This window comes from Homalodisca vitripennis, chromosome 6, assembly GCF_021130785.1.
Source record: "Homalodisca vitripennis isolate AUS2020 chromosome 6, UT_GWSS_2.1, whole genome shotgun sequence".
NCBI classification, from domain to species: Eukaryota; Metazoa; Arthropoda; class Insecta; order Hemiptera; family Cicadellidae; genus Homalodisca; species Homalodisca vitripennis.
In genome coordinates this window covers 89,630,643-89,651,574 of record NC_060212.1, presented here as the reverse complement: position 1 = coordinate 89,651,574, position 20,932 = coordinate 89,630,643, and the positions used below count along the sequence as shown (strand labels likewise).

The 20,932-nt window shown below is 31.2% G+C and overlaps 1 protein-coding gene across 1 annotated transcript; it reads left to right on the top strand.

The window, feature by feature from the left end:
• The first annotated feature begins 5,592 nt into the window (after window positions 1–5,592).
• LOC124364542 lies at window positions 5,593–19,178 on the top strand. The gene is made up of 6 exons (XM_046820102.1): window positions 5,593–5,927; window positions 11,651–11,862; window positions 13,272–13,413; window positions 15,010–15,143; window positions 17,452–17,674; window positions 19,037–19,178. The coding sequence occupies exons 1-6, from the start codon at window positions 5,885–5,887 to the stop codon at window positions 19,111–19,113; spliced, it is 831 nt and encodes a 276-aa protein (XP_046676058.1). The 5' UTR covers window positions 5,593–5,884; the 3' UTR covers window positions 19,114–19,178.
• Window positions 19,179–20,932: the final 1,754 nt, after the last annotated feature.

Genomic DNA, 20,932 nt, shown 5'->3' with positions numbered 1-20,932 from the left:
TATATATATATATATATACTTATACGAGTGTATATAAAAGATAGAACGAGTATATATATATATATATATATATATATAGAGATATTTATACGAGATTAAAGGTAGAATCCTGTAACACTTTAAAAAAAATACTATGTATTTATTTAGAGGATTTTACTGTTAAAAACCGATATAATTACATACGTGGACTTAAGTTGTTATGTGTAAATCTACTTCTTTTTTCACCTGGTGACCTTAGAGTACGTGGCTAAGACCATGTCGGTATTGTGGTCTAAACAAATGCTACAATGTTTTTTTTTAATTTTTATTACGCACAATTATACAGATAAATATGTTTATGCATTTATCATATAGACAAAAAAAAACTATCCCATCTAGTAATGTTTATCAATTATTGTACATTAATAACATGTATTCAGAGCTCGATTCAACTGGTAAAATAATTGTATAATCGGCTTATTTTAAGCATGAAAGTGACCCACGTTCTGTGGGTGATTTAGATTCGTGTTTTCGTCACTATCCAGTTCGAAATACTAATTGTTTAGGACATGTCATGAATGTTCATGATATTGAAGGTTAAAGCAAATTTATGTTTGGATAAATCGCCATAGTTTAATAGTGATTAGAACTATGATTAGAAAAAAAAATAGAATATTAAAATTGTTCAATTGTTCAAGCCTTTAATTGATGTATTGGAAGCCACACATTTATAATTTTAAATTGACGGTTTATGGAAATTTCTTTGTTTCATAAACATAACATTTGCATAATAATAAAATAATGTATTGTAAAATATTGGCGCTTCAACGATTGGATAATGAAGCACTCTGTTCAGGTTAAATGATTCGAAAGTCCTTTAGGTAGTTTTTGTGGGAATTCAAATCAAACCAAACCCCTGCAGCTAACCTTTTGACAACTAGAGATTGAGACGTGCGTTTTGAAACGCTATGCATATGTACGTTACAAACCACGATTAGGGTTTTAGGAATTGTTTCTAAAAGTGTCTTGAGCTAGCTATAAATACGATAAATTTTGGAAAATGTGTTAAATTTATTGATACACCTACAAACCCAAGCGTATAAACAAGATATTTATTATTGTTAGTAGCACCAAAACGCGCTAACATTAGTAATTTATACATTGAGTAATACATTAATCTACTCTGATTTAGGAGAACATACTAGATCGTAAAAGACAGTAACGATATTGCAAGTGGTGAGGGAATGAGATTGGCCAGTTTCCAGACTCAATTGTCTCACAGCTCCGTGGTCTGGTCTGCCTTACACAATTCACCGAGTTATGTGTCACACATTGGACGCGTGTTATTGATGACTCTGTTCATTACATCCGAAACAATAAATTTCAAACTTAGAAACTGAAAGAATGAACATTTGTCTCAATTAAGGCACAGTTTTACAAACAATCAATATCCGAACACAAATTCGTAAATTTTTTCGCGTATTTTTGCATTTTACGTGAATGTTTTGTTGATGATATTTTTGGCTGAGTGACAGCTAAAGTTATCACTCAAGAGGGTGGAACAATTTCATTTCTGTATATATTTTTGTTTGATATTTCTTAAACGAACTGACCTATAGATGAACGTTAGCATCTACCTTCATTCCTACAAAGCCAAGATCAAGTCTGATGATAGCATGTCGCTCTACATAAGTTTCTCAGAATTTCAACAATCAAAATTAAACATGATGACAAAGATAAGAACTCATCCATAATTTGTAAACAAACTGATTTAAATCATTTAGCATTTTAACATGTAACATAGTCACATAGTGGATATTTTACGTGCGACTCAGCGAAGCCATGCTGTGGAATTTGTTGTGGCGTACTCCTACCATGCATTAGTAAAATAAAAAAAAACTGTAATTAAATACAAAATAATTATTTATTTGTAAAATGTAACCAGCAAAATTGATAATACCCTTGAGACAGATAAAATTAATGAGGCACTTGTACCTTAACACTTTTGAAATGACCCATATTACATTTATTTAAATTAAACATTTTAAGTTCTGTCTTAATATATAAAATAGATTGGAAGAACACTTTAAAACTAATGATTACCATATATATCACTTACCTCTAGAATTAAAAAGGAAGTAGATATTTCTTCATCAATTTCTAATCATAAATGGAATTAAGTAATAGGCATTAGTTAATTCAGTTCTGCAACGGACAATCTCGCATATCTTCAGATGACGCTTCAAATTGACGACATTGAAACAAGACGTGGAGGACTAACTGTGAATAATTTAATCCTAAAACTAAAAGGACTAATCTCAATGTTGCTTGGGAAAATGGCTTGTATTAAAATCCTGCACGCCATATTTGTTGAAGACAATGTGGAAGATGTCCTTTAGAAGTGAGACAAATTGATGTTGCTTCATTGTGATTTGAAAGTAAAATAACCCACTGAAACTAGATGGACAGACATTTTGTCGATCATGTCATAAAATTACAGATGATGTCCATTTTGAAGTCGATTCAAATCTCATAACGTAGCTACCGTGGGAATGGTTGATTTAATATAAATATTGAGTTTAGCTCTGGTTCAAATATCTCTTAGTGGAACGTCTAGAATCTGATGCTGGAGCTAAACTCAACATTAAAATCTGTTGTCACAAGTGAAACGAAGAGATTGACACATTCAGCGTTTTTAATTATGACTTTTACAAAATGATAAAAAATTTCGCTTTTAAGGTATGGCTCTAGAAAATAGTCAATTCTTTTTGTTATGGTTGTAGATTTCTATGTGAAATGTGTAGTAGTGATTTCTTAAAATGAAAATGATTAAAATCCCTTATTAGAATAAATAGAGGATAAATGCAATGTTAATAGCAGAGTTTCAAATTAAGCTTCTATAAAATGTCCATGGAACATGCACAGAGGACACAATAAGTGTCGGTTAGTGTATTGTAAATTTCTTTTTTTTCTATAGAAAGTTTAGAAAAACGCTTATATAGAGGACTATTTTATAAGTATTACACCTAGGTTCATCCATTGCTGATTCAGGAGGTAGTAGTTAATGATAAACAGGAATATTTCACCTCAAATCAGAATTTCTGATGACGCTCTTGTTGACGACAGTAAAAACCTTATCCTGGAGTTACAACACGAGATGAGTTTCAAATAAGATATTTTATACCATGACCTACATCTGAAATGTTAGAGGAATTGCTGCCTTTCGTACATAGGATTCTTTTAAATTTCTACTTAGATCCGGAGCCCTATTTTTCTCAAATGAAAAGTTATACTTTAAATCGACGTTTCATTTCATTATTTGCTGGCCTTAATTATTTTTTGAGATCTGTCATTATCAATCTCATATTTCATAAATATGATTATTAATAATCCACTTTGAAATAACGAATTTTTAATGTTGCCTTGAAAATTTTACTGCTAGTTAAATTAGTGTTAAATTAATTTTATTTTCATTCACGTTATAATCACATTCTTAATTTTCATCAACCTGATTTTATTATAATGATTAGATAAAACTTAAATTTATCTTCCTCTATTAAGTTAAACAAATTTAACAATCCCTGTTCAATATTTTGTTATCAAAATTGTCTCCAACCAATACAGTTGTGAGTGTTAATATGACAAGAAGAGCATAAAGCCTGTGAACCACAAATATTCTTAAGAATTACCACTTCCTTTTCATGCCACATTAATCTTCTTCTAAATTTGACTGGGTGACTCGAAAGTTGTTTTATTTTATCCCTTTTTAAAACAATTAGGGCTTAGATACCAACGTACCAGCTTTTATTAGGCTGCAAGAGCCGCCAAGTTATTATTAAAAGTCCTTTTAATAATATCTCTGTATTGAAGAGTTGTCGAGTCGCAACTTCTTTTTTTCATTGGACCTTCATGCCCATAGATTTTCATCCTTTATAACTATAAATTTAGAAAATACTCACTGGTCAAATGAATGTTTAAGTTTGCGGGGGTGCAATTTTTTATTAAGTTTCTAATTTGAAGTTTTCTCAATGTTCCTTTATTTGATGAACGTTTATTATAAATTCAAAAGTAGCTGGTATGATCAACTATTCCGTGAGTTAAGAACTTGCTGTCACATTGTCCTTGAAAGAGGATTAATTTTATTCAATCTTTAAGTCAAGATTGTAAAATCGCAATCCCCATATTTCAGTTTTGCAGAAGAATCCTGCAATAGGTATTAAAATTTTGATTTTCATATTTTACTAAATATATTATGCTGAAATTAAACAATTAAACTATAGAAAGTATTTAATAACTACTGTGAAAAGAACTAAACGAGAGTATAATAATTTATTTAGTACAAGTATATGATGGGTAATTATATAAAAGTTAATAGTTTCTACCTGGAGCAATTATATAAATTTTGTTAGAATAATTATATCTGTCTTATGTCTTAGCGGTTCTTTGTCAGGACTTTTAAGTCAATATTATATATCATCCATATCGAAAATTATTTATCCCGCTAAAGAAGAATAAGTAAAGTAATGTCACTTATGTTAAATTGAACTACATTCAAGAGATTTTATTATCCTTAAATTAACTACATTTATTGCCGTTAAAACCCAGCAATTCACCTAAAACGGTTCAAGTAACATCTTACCACTCGAATTCACATAATTCATTGCATAAAGTAATTGAAAAAATATCAACCCGTTTTTTTAATACTGAAAACAGCTCTAGGGGTTGTCAATGTTTAGCATATCCTACAAGGTGATAAAATATTATGTCTGATTTGCTCGCACTGGTTTAGATTATAAAAGAGACATATTAATCTAAAGTTTCGCCATACCATACAAAAAGGCTTGAAGAATATTTAAAGAACCCGCAATGAGAGAAAGACAAGATAACCTGAATACAATTACAAGTAGGTCAGTTTTTATGGATACGGGCAGGCCACATGTGTACGGAACAGATGCGCTAGCTGACTCAGGTTTTACATCGGCCGCATTGGCCGCCCATTTGAAAATCGATACAGAGATCATTGCTCTGAACCATAATTAGTAGGCATAATAAAATATTTGCTTAATATCTTATTAGATTCAACTAGTGTGGTGAGTGAATTGGCAGAATGTCAGACATTTAAGATAAAAAATGTGATAGATGAGTCTGATAAAGAGAAAATGTAAAAAACTCAAGACCTGAAAAATAAGTGTGCAATGTAGCTCCAATAATGTTTGTTCAACACAATTCTCTGGCAAAAACTGAACCCACCTGATCATTTGTTAAAGCATATATTTTTGAATTTGTTTTTTGTTTATTATAATATCCAGTGTATTGATATACATGTCCTGTATAGTGTAAATATGGTGTTTTTAAAACATAAATAGGTGAAGATAGATAAGTACCTAAAGTAGTAGTGCGGCACTTCACTAACCGCAAATGTTGATATGAGTTGTGTTGATCGATAAGGCTACTCTACTGTGGTAGATGACTGTTGAAGTGGTTAGAGCTCCATTGGTGATAATGCTGTTATTATCCTAAACATGAGAGAGTACTGGAGGAGCGGCGGTGACCGAGACAGGGAGGAAGGTCATAGTAAGTAGAGGGGGGGGGGCAGAGTATAGTGAGAATGACAGTCAGCAAAAAGACGGCAGTGAGTGAGCTTATACTGTCAGTATAGAGCACTAGACATAGGTCAGTGATGGGCATCTTTTGTGTCAATTCTTGTTACAAGACAATATAGTGTTTACAAGTTGTTTAATTTTTTGTTGTATAAATATACTTCGAATGAATGCTATTCTTATTTCATGTGGCCCTCTATTTCATTTTCATTGTTTGAGTGATTTCATTTTTGATAATTGGTTAATATTGGACTTGTTCAAAGTGGATTTTAAGCACACATGTTGACAAAAAATACTGCTTTGAAATGGCACTTCTTACAATACTGCTCTTCTTATTTAGTGTTAAAGGTGAGTTATAACGTTTGATTAATCATTTGCGTATTATAAATAAATTATTTTTTTAATTTGTATATATGCTTACACTTAACAGAAATCGTTCGTGCTGCCATCCCTTTGAAATCTATTTGAATAGCCGTAACAAAACTTGATGAAAACGGTACAAAACCTGTAACTTTGAAGAACTTTTACGTGAACCAATTTGTCATGAATATATCACTCTTGAAGGAACTACAACATTTAATGATCAAGATGAACACTGTAGCAATATAAATGTTCTGATATTAAAATTTAAGTATACAAATATGTTCTGTTATTTCACTTCGATGTTATTGACTAAGTAGAACAACTATTTATCTATATATTCAACGTAAACTAATCATTTGTCGTTTATAAATATGTTAAACAAATAATCCCACAATATAGCGTTTTTGAAATTTACTTGTACTTTCTGATAGTTGATTTATTTGAAATTAATTTATTTCATATAGATATTGTTGTCACGGATACATATCAATTTGACGTAATGTTTATAATGTTGATCTTAAATAATATCAGTCACTGGTAGCGAAGTTAGTCTACTATCATACTAACATTTTTAATTAGTTGTATCATGTGTATCTAGAATAATGTATATAATTGACTATGCTATCTAAAAACATCACATACACATCTGTATGAATAAAATTTGCCCACTAGAATTACAGTTCCATAAACGTGAGAATCAAGGAAAGTTTGAAAGTAATGTCATGTCCACACAACGCAACACTTCCGCTATCCTCATCCTTTGCCTTCTTAAGTTGACGCTGATCATAATCGGGATTAAAATTCGTTATAGTCAACTTGAACAGTCGTTACCTATTTTACCCGTTCTTTTTTTGTTAAAAAAGCATTTCTCTCCGGAAAACTTTGTTTAAAATGTAATAATCTTCTTACAAACGTTAAAGTTAGAAAGTCTTTCCACTTTTATCAGGAATATTATTTGTCGTATATTTTGTGTTATTACAAGGTTAGTTTTTCTAATATTAATAAACTCTTATAAAATAATCGTAACTGTAACCGAAATATTACTAATTTCATTTTATTTAATTAAATTTCCTGTACAGTTACATTATTTATAATACATATTGAACAGTTAAATTAAAAAAGAAGTTCTAACTACAACAATGTGTAACATGATTTCATAGAAGGGAATGTTCTGACTGTTTTGAAAGAAACATATTGAACGAAACATTAGTGTAGAGATAATTTCTTTATTACACACTAAAATTGGCATCTTTAATTAAAATTTTTCATTGATCACTTCAGGTATTCTAAATACCGCCTCACACAGCACGACCATCTATCTATTCACCGAGCATCCATCATTATTTTCAAGCTCCTTGTCGGATGTTTGGTTAACACAGCTTTTTTATCAGTAACATAGTTTCGAAACATTTTAAAACATTTTCTATGATTGTGTACAAGGTGAAATAGATGTAAAAAAAACAAAATAAAAAACATATATAATAATACATTTTCTGTCTTTTTTGTAGAAAAAATATAAATTGTGAATTTTTATGAATGTATACAGGTGTGATTTTGCTGACCTTAACTAAAGAAATACCTACGAGATTTTGCTAATTCGTAATATTTTTAAAATTCCTAAAACAGAAATACTGCTATTCGTGTATATCATTCTCTATATATGTTTACAACCTCTTCGAATTGTTCTTTACTTAATCTAAAATGCCATCTGAACATTTCTTCGCCTCCCTCTAAATCAGCTATTAAATGGTGGAATAAGCATTATTTTTATTACTTGAGTGCACCTAATGAGTTTGAAAAAATTGAATGCTCGCAGCAGCAATCCATGGTACACTTCTCATAAAATAATTGCTACACCACACTAAATACCATTATTTCCATGTTTTCCTGGTGGAGGTCAACTGAAAGACGAGGCGCATACGAATTTGTCTGTCCTTCCGCTGGATGTATGTTTGTGGTGTGAAGTAGTAGTATCCTGTGGACGTCCACGGCAAAACATACGACTAGTGAATGGATGAGCGTTTGGCGTGACGTTAGCAGTTTTGGCCAGTTATAGAAAATTAAAATTCTATCCAGTACTGTAACATGATAGGTCTAGCCAATGAGTCATGGAAGCGTGTATCAAAAGAAACTTACCCGAACTTAAGTCCTGTGAGAGAATAGGTTCAGCCAATGAGTCATGCAAGCGTTATAAAAAAAACTTACTCGAACTTCATTCCTGATACAGAGTAGGTCCGGCCAATGAGTCATGCAGCGTATGTTATGTTTTGCAGCAAGTTGTTATGTTTATTTGTAATAAACGAGATTTTGCTTATTTCGTTATTAAATGATCTATTAAGGATCTAAATGAATTTTAAAAACTTAGGCTTAGGAAAGGTTTTCAGTTTATTCTGTGATTTAATGAGTAATTAAATCGCAATACTTCATGAGGTAACTCTATATTTGTCTATTATATTAATTTACGCGTTCTTAATATATTTCTTCAGACGTAGATTGTAGGTCTGCGTATAATTCACTTCGACTCTTTCGGAATACAAAATTATAACATTATTTCAGTATTTATAGCTTATTTTTAAATTTCCTTTTTTTCATATAGTTGTAAGTATGTTATACAATTACAACTTAATTACAAGAGAATATTATTAGTAATGTTTATTCTCATATTTTTCAAAATTATTTTGAGGTTTAGTTGAAGAGAGGGCTAAAACAATGCTTGAACTCTCCTCATAAAATAAAGACATATTAAACTTCATAGGATTTGGCTGAGCGTCATAAGGTCCATCAGTTAGTAGGCTCGCCCAATTTTTCTTTGTTGGCCGGGGGGTAGTTCTGTATGATTGGGTATCTGTCTGTATTCCTACAGGATATCTCTATGGAATTAAATGAGCTATAGACATGATATTATGCATGCAACCTTGTAATATTAACTCAATGCCTCATTTCTAAACTGGTTAACCTTCACGGTGGTACTCCTCATTTGTTGAACTACAAGGAAATCTGTGTAAACTAATCTCCGTTCAGGCACCATTTCTTAATCGTTATGACGCATTATCCGTACACGAATATTGTGTTACCTGTAAACGTGATTTGATATACATGATTAAACGCAGAAGTATGAAATATTAGAGTTTTCATTTTATTATGTAGAAAACTATTCTACTAATGTAAATACCTAGTTTTCGCCGTTTGTAAATCCTAAATAACTAGGCGAGAGAACTTCTAACAGTCACAGACACTAAAACCGGAATTTGTGACCTTCGATGGGATCCTGATAAAATAACAAATTTTGATTTTGCTTCCTTCTTCGAACATATGTTTTACCAGTTAACCTTACCTTTCATTAGAAAGGAATAAATAGTTTTCGAAATCTTATATCAAACTCATTGTAAATTACGACTTTGTACTACATATTTCCTGTATTTTTTTAACAATTTTTTCAATAATGATTTCCTTATAGAAAGATTTTACAAGTATTTTTTCTTCTTGTCTTAGTTTAACTAAGTATAAGTACAAGTATTCATTAATGGCCACTAACATACTATAAATTAATATCAAACTAGTTAAAAATATTACGAAATACAATCTATATACGACAACAGCTGATTTCCATTTGGTTGGTATTAGTTTTCAAATTAAAAACTCTAACAAGGAAGTTATTTTGATAACTGTGTTCCTTTCTGTAAGCTAATAATATCAAAAAGTTATCACACTTTTCGTTTTACATATGTGGATTATGGCTCTCCGCAGAGAAACCAGTATATCTCTAGAGAAGATTTCAATTCTGTAAGCAGTTATTGAACGTAGTGTGAATTGATCGATATCTGTGTTTGATACACATTACATTGGCAGATTGTAAATACAAATTATTTGAATAATTCTCTGTAAGATATTCTGTTAATTACGCAATGTTTAGAATGAAGAACAAATGTGAACTCATATGCATAGTTTTATGTTATTTATTGTTATACTAGTATGCTACGTCCAGCAATTGTTTTAAGATTTGGTTTAAAATGTAAGCCAAATTTAAAAAAAATATATGTCAAAAAAGTAAGAGGGCTAAATCAGGGGAGGGTAATTTTCATTTTACTATAGGGCTTCATCCACGTTTCTCACATAAGATCTCACGAGATTATTCAAAAGTACTTTTATATACAATATTATTGGCTTAAACTAGAGGTAATTTAATGTCTATTCCGTGTATGAGAAAAATTAGTCTCATAATAAAAAGCAAAGATTAGTAACGTGATTCATTGTTTATATTGACGATCTTCATTCTAATTTCTAATCTTATGTAGTCTTCAAATTAACGCATAAAACCACATATATCATTACAAATATATGTTAAATTTAGTTTTTAAGTGCGACTCTGTCTTCAGCTTACTACAAGTACTTTTAGCTTAAATAGTGTAAGAAAAAAAACCTTTGAAAATATAAAGACATTTTGATAAGATAGAAGAAGAATATTCTTAGACAATTCTACTGGAAAACTAATTCACCCAATTCGGCCTTATTAAGACATATTTGAGTGAAATTGGGCCATACGTTGCGATAAACCTATACAATCACCATGTTAAATTTGTTAATGACAGTACAAATTGTAGGTGTTGAAAACGGTTTACAACCTTGAACTCTATCTCCAGTTGATATACAAATGGAAGGTTCATCCCTGGAGGAGGTGGTAAAAATAAAGCAACTATAGCGTTCACAAACCCTTGTACAATCATGGAACCGCTCGCTCCAGATCGAGTTTACACTTCAGCAACTTAGTGTTGCACTTAAGAAGTTTTAATGAGATTAGAGTAAATTGTGAAATAGTAATCCACTAAATGTTATTGGATCCAGATGCTCGGAATATAATACAAACAAATCACTATCTTCGCAACAGATTTTAAGTCATCCACTTATCGAAATTTCCAAGATGTTTTTTTGCGTTCTGTCTGATTATGACCCCTAGTACCAAAAATCACAAGGATTCACGCACATATGTACATTTATACAAATGTGTCACATATTGTCTTTGTACTAAATTTAGTCTGAATAAAGAAAATATTTTTTAATATATAAAATATTACGGCAGTTATCGAGTTCACAATCTCGATACATTACCAACAACTGTGACGAAACTCAAGCATTTATATACATAGATACATTTATGTACTACTCATAATTAGTTTTACTCATCTAAGATTGAAAACAAAGATTTTTGGGCCGTAGAAGAAAAGTGATTTCAAAATGTATCACCAGGAGCGCTATATTGAAAATACAGTCAAAACTTAACATCACTAATTTAAAAAATGAAATATCAATATTAAAACTCTTTGTAACGTAATTTGATACTAAGACTGTATAAACTAATAGTCCTCAGGGCGTTCAAATTTAGGATTATTCACTGTTAAACGTAAAATGCAAGATTGCAGTTTTATTTAGTGTCGTTGTACTGAATTGTGGCGTATTTTCTTACGCACTAACCAGATTATTCAAACTTCTGAGTCCCTCATTTGTTTTAAATCTTTATACTTCTGAATCTCCCAATTGTTGCAACTCTTTAAGTTTCTGAATCCCTCAATTATTTTAACTCCTTAGACTTCTGAATCTCTAATTGTTTTGGGGGTTAATAGGAAGGGAAGAGCGTGAAATTAAACCTAAAACGCAAAAGAGTTTTGTTATTTTGTACCTACCAATAACATAATAATAATTTTCTGTTGTAGGATACTTCTGCGTTCGTGACGTTAAAGTGAATGTGCTGCCACCTATAGTAAGAGTTGGAGATAATATTACTATCGGCTGCTCGTATACCTTGGATAATGAAACACTTATCAACGTAACGTACCTGCACAATGGCAGAGAATATTTTATTTACACCCCCAAGGATAAAGTTCCTATTTATGTCACTGCTTTACTAAAAGTCAAAAAGCGAATTGTAAGTAAGAATAAAATTGATTTAATGGTTTAATTAATTACTGTAATTACAAAATATATTAATATACTTCTTTTATTCCATTTTAAATTAAAATATGTTGGCAAGAGTTAAAGTGAGCATATTTCTCTTCTTAATTTCAACGTTCAAGTAAAAGTCATAAAATTACATATTAATTGGAAGAATAAATTAACCTAGAGTATTGATATAGATTTATTCAGTTTTCTAGACTTCTTATTTAATGCGAAAATGGTGTTAAACATTGTTGAATTCCCATAAACTGAGGTTCATTTCCTCCCCGAAATGAACAGAAATAATTTTTGAAACCACTGAGTTTGAGAAATACTGTTCATATCAGATCCTTATAAATTATACTATTTGTAAAGTTTGCGGCACATGTTACTTGTCAAAACAAATAGCACGTTTAGCACCCAATAATCCAATAATTTTAGTTTTATAATTTATGCAGCTTGCTCATATCGCAAGAAATATATAGAGTATGTGTGTATAAATAAACGTTTCCAGCACTGTATCAGATGGAGCTCTTCTCAGGTGGAAGATTTTACCGCTGATACGCTGATACAGAAAGTAGAGTTCTGTAACTAATCGTTGGCCATCATAAAATTTTATGTGTTTGTTCCTAATGTAGTTTTATGATTACAACACATTATTATCGTGTTAATATATACAAAGCTGCTAATGTACGGTTTTAACACCATATTTGTAGGTAAAAGTACAAATTAAAACTATATTTTCGGACGGATGGTAATATTACTATAGTATAATGGAATAGTAGGTGTTTACTTGCTCATAGATGACTACTCACACCTGTTAAATGAGTGAGAATTGAATAATTGGAAAAGATTTAATTAAAGTAAGTATCAACAGTTTTTAAAAGCATTTATTTATTTTTAAATAGTCACTGGACATATCTAACAGATCTTTTCCCAACGTGTGAAAATTCTTTCATTCCAGTGAAAAATTATTCCAACTTTTGTTTAATTCCGAACTCAACTTCACCTCAACATCTGAGGTATAATAACTAACCGTGAGACCTCTCTTGAATACAGCAAAATATCGAGCATTATAAATTTAGAGGAATAATAACAGAATAATTAGAACTCTTACCAATGCATCTTTAATGTAGTAACTACACAGATATTTTAGATGCTACTTTCCTAATTCTAGATTAGTTCCGGCATGGAGGGAATATTTAGTAGAGTGGATAGAGGATACCTTAATTGTATTTAATTTAATTTGCAACATATATTATTTTTATTTCTGTGCAGATTAGTTTAATCGCAGATTTTATAGTAAAAACTAAACGGCACTTGGGAAACCTGCACCATCATAAGAAAGTACTAGTACAATATACGAAATTATGCCATGCTTTAAAAGTTAATTTATTCCAGGTAAAGAACGATGAAATTCTAGTACTACAAGGTGTGAACTCTGATGCAACTGGTGTCATCAAGTGTGTAGTCTCTTCGGAACCTGGCATCATGACGCAGTCGCCTTCGGTCCTGTCCGATTCAACCTTCGTCACAGTTGTTGGTAATGTATGAAATAGCTACATTCTGATTACGTTTAGTCCAGGGAAAAAAGGTTGATTTCTGTCGATTGCAGAGTGGTTACGTGTTTATGAATTAAGCTAACATAACAGTGAGAATCACCTTTTAAATACAATAAATACCACATTGGCTGAGTGATAGAGAAGCATATCACTCAAGAGGCTGGTAAAATTTCATTTAGCACAATATCTAGAGAATGAACTAACATAATTTTTAAATTTTTCAAGAAGCTTCATTTCTATGTGAACAAAAAGGAGCTGCTGCATTCAATCGATGGATTTGGCTGAGCGTTAGCGAAAATGTATACATTCGCATTTGGGTTGCCACGCTGGATCGCAAAATAAGCTAAATTTCTAAACACCAAAGTACAAACATATGTTATGTTAACGTGTGGCATAGTAACACACTTAACCTAATGTACTGAATTAGCTATAGACTTGTGAATTGTGCATGCTACCTCAGCGAAACCTGTTGTGCAACACGTGGTATAGCGTACTTATACCTCATATCAATTAATTGATGTTCTTATTTTTCATTTGAACTTTAGTGAGAACTCAAACAATTAATATTCTTATCCTCAGGGTTCACTAATTATTCAAATTATATACACCACTGTCGAAGGTAATATCTGAAAGACTTCACTGCCACCCAATGTACGAGTACATCATGTAATAATTTTATTTGAGTTTTATACGAAAGAGAAATAAGAAACAAGATTTGAAACATTCATCTAATTTATTTTATTTAAAAGATGGAAATTTTTTCTTGAGAAAACTTTTACAAGACAAGTGTTTGTGTAAGCTTTGGGAATTACATCTAAATATCAAAAGTGCATGCAATAGTTTTTTAAGTCCATTTTATGTAAAACAAAATTAACGAACTGCTAATTAATAAAAATGTTTAAGGTGATGTAAGAAAGTATTTTCCAATATAACTAAACTAAAAAATATAATTCATTATATTTTAGACTAGATAATTAAGTGCAGTTAAATAAAAACATATGTAGAGGGATTTTTTTAAACTCTCTACAATGACAAAATATGAAATTTGCCTAAGCGTAATTGAAGCCTATCTCTCAATAGTTTTGACACAAATTTCTTTTTTCTGAAGGCATAATGTTAGCAATTTCCTTTGTGAATGATGTCTGTCTGTCTATATGACCACAGGACGTCTCGAGAAAGAAATGAGCTACAGGCTTGAAATTTGCATGGAACCTTAGTGAGTCATGTTATACGTCACGTGGTGTTACGTACTCCTACCTTGTTTTTAAAGGCCATGGGTTTCAAATCATTTTCTTAATCAAAACCACACACATTAAGCGTATAGAACCAAACAACCAGTTGCAGACTTGAGTTTTAAACGGGCAAAAGGGAAGAAAACACCCTATTTGTATCGTAACCGATCTCTATACTTCACAATATGTATAAAGTCTTCATTGAGATGCAAGAAACCTTATCATGAATAGCGAATATCGTATTGCTTATCATCTTTAAGTTAATTAATGGCAATCACAATTATTGTTATGTTTGTGTCAAGCAAAATTCAGGATTTTATTTTGTTATTTTGTTCATGATGGCAGAAAAACCTCAGGAGATTCCGAATATTATCTTGGAATCTCTCACATTCCAAGTTGGAAAAAATTTAAAAGCTAAATGCAGTTCAAGTGGAGGCACCCCATTGGCTAACCTCACCTGGTACGTCGATGGCGATGAGGTAAGTGGGACGTCCCGGATTCGAAATCTGACAAGCTTTCCATTTTCAAGTTAATTTAATAATGTCTTTGTTGTATCTATACTTGTTGAAAATCCTTATTCTGATTGTTTGTTATATTTGTGACTGTAGTTACACAAAAGAACTAGTATTAGTTAAAAGTATTAGTTACACAACCCATTCAATTTTATAAAGGTAAAAATGACAGGGTAAAAGCAAGCGATCGGACGCTTACAGTAGTATGCGAGGTGGTAAAATGATGCGCCCAGGCTGCCGCGAAGTGACCTTATTGGCTCTCGCACTCGCTCCGTGTAAGTGACAGCAAGTGATTAGTTCACGTCTCTGTCTCTGAAGCCAATGAAGGCCGCTTTCCAAGTGCAGCACTGCTGTTGGTGAAATACAAATTAAGGACGCAATCGTTACTGTCATTCGGTATTACACTTCATTAACTATTAACACAGAGGGTGGTTGTTTTTATTGAAAGCTTGCGTATGTCAAAGGAAGGAGACTGAGCATGCACAAGCGGTGGTCGTGGAACAGCCGTGATCAGCGTCGGATGTCAGATCTAGCTGAAATAATTCCCCGGGCCTCACCACATTCCCATCCACATGAATGATTAGCTCCTGTGTAAGTAATAAAATCAAAGGCTATGCCATAACTTAAATATCGATCACGTGTAAAACATTTATGTCTGTCGTTTGTATTTTTATGCTAAATACACCATTGATAGATGAAATTGTCCTGAAAGTTATGTTCGGGAAAAAGTGTTATTGAATGAAATAAAATCATAAAGGTCCCTCACTGTCTTTTTTTCACAATAATTGTGACGTAATCTAAATTAATGAATGACATTTTCCACTTTGCGTTTTTTATAAATATAAAACTATGAAAAAGATCATGTATTTCGATTAAAAGGACATATTTCCAATATCAATATTGTACTTTTAATGTTTTACATTTGTTGGCAGATATAATTTGACTCTAAACAAAAACGCTTAGAAAATTCATAAATTAATACAGCAAAGTGCGACATAGCAACTGTGCCTTAGGTGTCAAGTTGTCTCAGTTTGATCAACTAGTTTGTACGTGTCTCTAACAACACTTTTATGTGCAGTAAAAGAGTTTTAAATCGTTGCTGCGCAGATTGTTAGCTAAAGAGTTTTAGCAATATTCGTTCCCAATAAATTCAATCCCAATAAGATGCATCTCCAGCTCCTACGGTGTGACTTGATGATAAAGACGACGTTCTCAAGCATACGCTTTATTCTGTTTGACTGGTGTTATCCATTCCCCACTTCTCTAGTGTGCTGGTTGTTGTATTGGTTACATATCAGGCTTCTTTTCAATCGATATGGCGGAATTGTGTAGAAATTATGCTCATTTATTGTAAAGTCCTGTATGTGCAACTCCAGACAGAAGCAACTACTCAAAGTCTTTGACAAGCCATTTTAGTAACGTTGTATTATTATCGAACCCCTTATTAACGGGCAGAATACCCGTATTAAGCCTTATCCCTTGTGACTTGCAGTGACATATGGCCTAGTTGTACGTTGTAAACTACAAAAGCATAATGGATTCTTTATCGACTGGGGCGGGTAGGTTGTCAGTATACCCTGAAGGGGGCCATCTATATTCATCACTTCTTCACAGTTCTGACATTCCTATCGCATTTACAAATTTTATTATCTCAGCTATTCACGAGATGGAACTAAATTTCATAATCGCTATTCTTCCAAAATATTACTGGGTAAACTAGTGAGTTACAAAATATAAAAACAACCAGTGAATGGAATGCGATTAATAAAATATATCTGGTAGTTCAAATGTTCTCCACTAAAAATGACTTTTGATTTCACTTCATTTGAGCACCTATTAAGTAACATCATCATTGTATATATTTCATTGAAAATAGGCTTTTAATGTGTGAATGTAAAAAAAAACATTTTTTACAAATGTTGTATTTTATTGCTCTATTACTCGTATATGACATGTGGCGTTGATCAGTTATTCAAAGTGGGAATCCGCAAAAATTGGCAACAATGAAGAACAGTTTACCAAGAAAATTTAACAAAACACTTATTGTATGTGCAGGGGTATACAAACCTCACAGAGAGACTACACAAATTACTGCTTGAAAACAATTAAATATTTATTGGTTCGCAACATATCGTGTAATTTCTGTTTATGCTAATTTTTGTCAAATTTCATAAAAACCGTTCTTAAAAAAAATCAAAATATAAATTTTATTCAATATTTGTATTACTTGTTAGATAAACATAAAATACGTTTTTTAGTTGTAATACGTCTACAGGTGGAATACAACGAGATAAGCAGAATCAACCAGTACACAGAGAAGGGTGACCTAAACATTTCTGTGAGCGAACTGACGCTGCCAGTAGTACCTGGAACATACAATGGCACCATACATCTGCGGTGTGAGGCTACTCAGTACACGGTGTATAACGCTTCGACAGAAGTGCTTTTGGAGGAAGAAACCAGTTCTTCTTCTAGCCGACTACAGTTTCCTTTCACAGGTAGGAATAAAAACCACGATAATAGCTAGTGAAATAGCGAATAAAAAGCTAGTAGTTTGAAATGTTATAAAATGAATATGTAGTCTACGTACGTATTAATCTCAATAAAAATGGATATTAGTGTACCGTTTTTGTACCGTTAGTGTATCTTTTTGGAACTGTCGGAAAGGGCAATTTTTAATCTAAATAAGTTTAAGTTTCTGTATTGTTAACATTATGTTTGAATTTTGATACCAAGTAAGGGAATAAGTATGTTAAAAACTAGATTATTTCGCTGAAAGGATATATTCCTAATTTGCTATTTCTCATTTTATATTAGAGTACTGCAAGGGTTTCTCGGTTTCGGGTTTTAATTATATTGCAGACAATTCGGAGGATATTATTAACACTTAAATTAGAAATTTCTAATAGTTACTTATTCTTAATTTTTGGTATCTGAAATTACGGTAAAACTTTTTATAACCGACGTGCATAATCAGACAATCTGGTATAAAATAACTAGTGCCAAGAAAAGGTATGTTCAACTAAAGCCTTAAGAATTATAAATTACAACCAGACCTAAGGATTATCAGCTACTCAACTACTCTTTATTCAATATTCACTTGAAAGTTAAGCAATATATAGCCAGAAAGGGGAAATATAACCTGTAACTAGAGTATCGTTTGTATTTAGCTTATTATTTACATCAAACCTAATTATATCTTTTTTTAAAGATGAACATTAGTAACAACGTTTTATTATTCATATCGCTGATTTGGAACAACTTATACTGTATTTTTGTATTCTTCAAAATTAATCAACAACAAATGCACATAAGTATGAAACTTTAAAATTATTTTATTATTCTGAAAACACTATAATTAATTTTTATTTTGTTGTTTTGGAAAAAAGCTTATCAATCAATTAAAAATATTAGTCTTTAAGCAGTCCTAGATCTTGTAGAAATAGAAATTTAATATGTGTACCAATTAAAGAGAGTGTACCTAATGTTCCATAGAAAAAAATATTTCTTTTATTGGGACAATTTAAATTTGTTGGCTTCCCAATCTTACAAGTGGCTGTAACAATTTTTTAACACCTTTATGTTATGTCATTTGTAAATCAATTTTTAACGTGTAACATTTGCCCTCTTTTAAAGGGTTGAAATATTTCTTTTACAAATACTGATATGCTTTTTTAAAAATAGGTGGTTATTATTCTCTTTATTCTAAAACAGTTGCGTACAGATTCAATTATAAAACAGAAAAAACTCATTTATACAATTATTCGTAACAAATTACTTAATAATTTAGCAGCTTTTAAAGGGAATAGAATTTCAAAGAATTGTAACAGTAAAAAGACTGTATTCATATCTGATTCCAGTCCGTGTAGGAGGTGGTGTCGTCATGTCTGTGGCAGTGTCTGTCATCCATCGTTATCTACACGAATACTTGTCATGAGTGAAGAGAACTACCCGCAGCCGCAACTTACGAGACCTTGTTTCTTGACCTCCTACTGAAAGCAACGAATGAATAAATGATTTTATTCCTTCCACAAACAACAAAGTTAATATTGAAAGAATGAACATCTTGGAATTAACTGGCCACTTTTACAAGTATTGTGGCCAGTATAAACATAGAAAAATAAAATACACTGTTTGTGTCAGAGTCCAGTTTCTTAATGTACTTTCAACAGCCGAGTCGCTCTCTGTGGCATCTGTGTCTTAACACTAGCATTTGGCTTATCAATACACTGCTATACCTTACTCACTAGTGAAGCAATACGTTTATTGACAGTGCATTACTATCTAGGTTATAATGCTGATCCTTTTACTTTCAATATCTGGTCCTCAGGGTAGCCGAAGCATGTTACTACGCTGTACTACTTGTTGACGGGGTGGTAAAAATGAAAATATTAGATTTTCAGATACTGTAAAACAACTTATAGTTTTCAATAAATGTATCAAAATTATATATCTTGCTGGTTATGAGAATATAGAATTAATTATAGAATGAATTAAATACTACTGTAAATAATATATACTTTAGAGTAAAATTTCTATACATGTTCAATTTTTCACTTATTAATATTGTAAATATAGCCACCATCTTTTATTTAAAATGATTTATTAATTAGTTAGTCCCAGTTTTCTTTCAAACAATGAAACAAAATTTAAAATATTGTCGTGTATTAATGAAATTGTATTTTAAGCAACGAGTTTGAAATTTTTTCTCTTATTACTAAATAATTTTTCACAAACTTGGCAAATTTTATTTTTGTAGGCACTATTTTACTGTATTTTTTATCCGTTTTAATTGTAGGTGAGGTGTTATGAATGCGCATTTCTAATAATTTCTTATAATTCTAATAATTTTTAAAAGAATCATTCAAAGTACGTAATTACTACACTATTAAATTTAATAACTTAAAAATTAATATTGAAATTAAGTAGTAAATGTTAAATATCATATCTATAGAAATGTTTTATGCTGAACTGAAGAAATAAAATTATATAAAGAACTAAACGAGAGTATATATTTATTTATTTAGCATAAGTATCCTAGTAGTTTGCCTAGTCCAGTAAATTATTAGTAGTGAATTCATAAAATAACAAGGAATAAGTTTTTTTGTACCGAATTAGTTATAAAAACATCTTAATTCACTATGGCACACATGAAGCAAAGTTAGCTAGTTCGTATTCAAGGTAAGTAAGATAGTTTGGTTCATTTAGGAGTTTAAAAGATATGGTGACAGAACGCATTTGAGTAAGTTATTTGTTAATAAAAAACTAAGTGATTAATTTATTAGTCATCAACCATAACAAACATATAAATAAATCATCTGAATAAAATTTCAAGATATTTCAAATATTCTAGTTATTAGTGGTTAAATAATCGTCAATGATGAAAACTAACAAGTATTACATAAAATACAATTGAAATAGAGATAAATGAATCAGAACTAAACCGAAATAAAGAATAACTAATTAACTATCAGAAAGAATAAGTTTATCGGATAAAAAACAAAATACAAACACATAAAAAAACTTACTTTGACAAAACTACATTTAAAAATACTGAAATACTGAATAATTATCAGGTAATATTATGACGTCTGGAATTTCTGCACCGACGAGTACTGCAAATTAGCGTTGTTTATTGTGGTCAGCAGATTGCAGGCGCGAGGATAATCCGGCTGTGATGAAGTTAGAGAATACATCAGTGGAAAACTCGGCTTTGTTTAGCGAGAAGACAGTGGAGTGAGGGTCATTCGTCTCGG

Bases quoted from the DNA above. Each gene is read 5' to 3' on its own strand.
- LOC124364542 (XM_046820102.1), top strand. From the start codon at position 5,885: ATGGCACTTCTTACAATACTGCTCTTCTTATTTAGTGTTAAAG. The intron at 11,863-13,271 runs GTAAGTAAGAAT...AATTTATTCCAG, and splicing joins TAAAAGTCAAAAAGCGAATT to GTAAAGAACGATGAAATTCT. The intron at 15,144-17,451 runs GTAAGTGGGACG...ATACGTCTACAG, and splicing joins GGTACGTCGATGGCGATGAG to GTGGAATACAACGAGATAAG.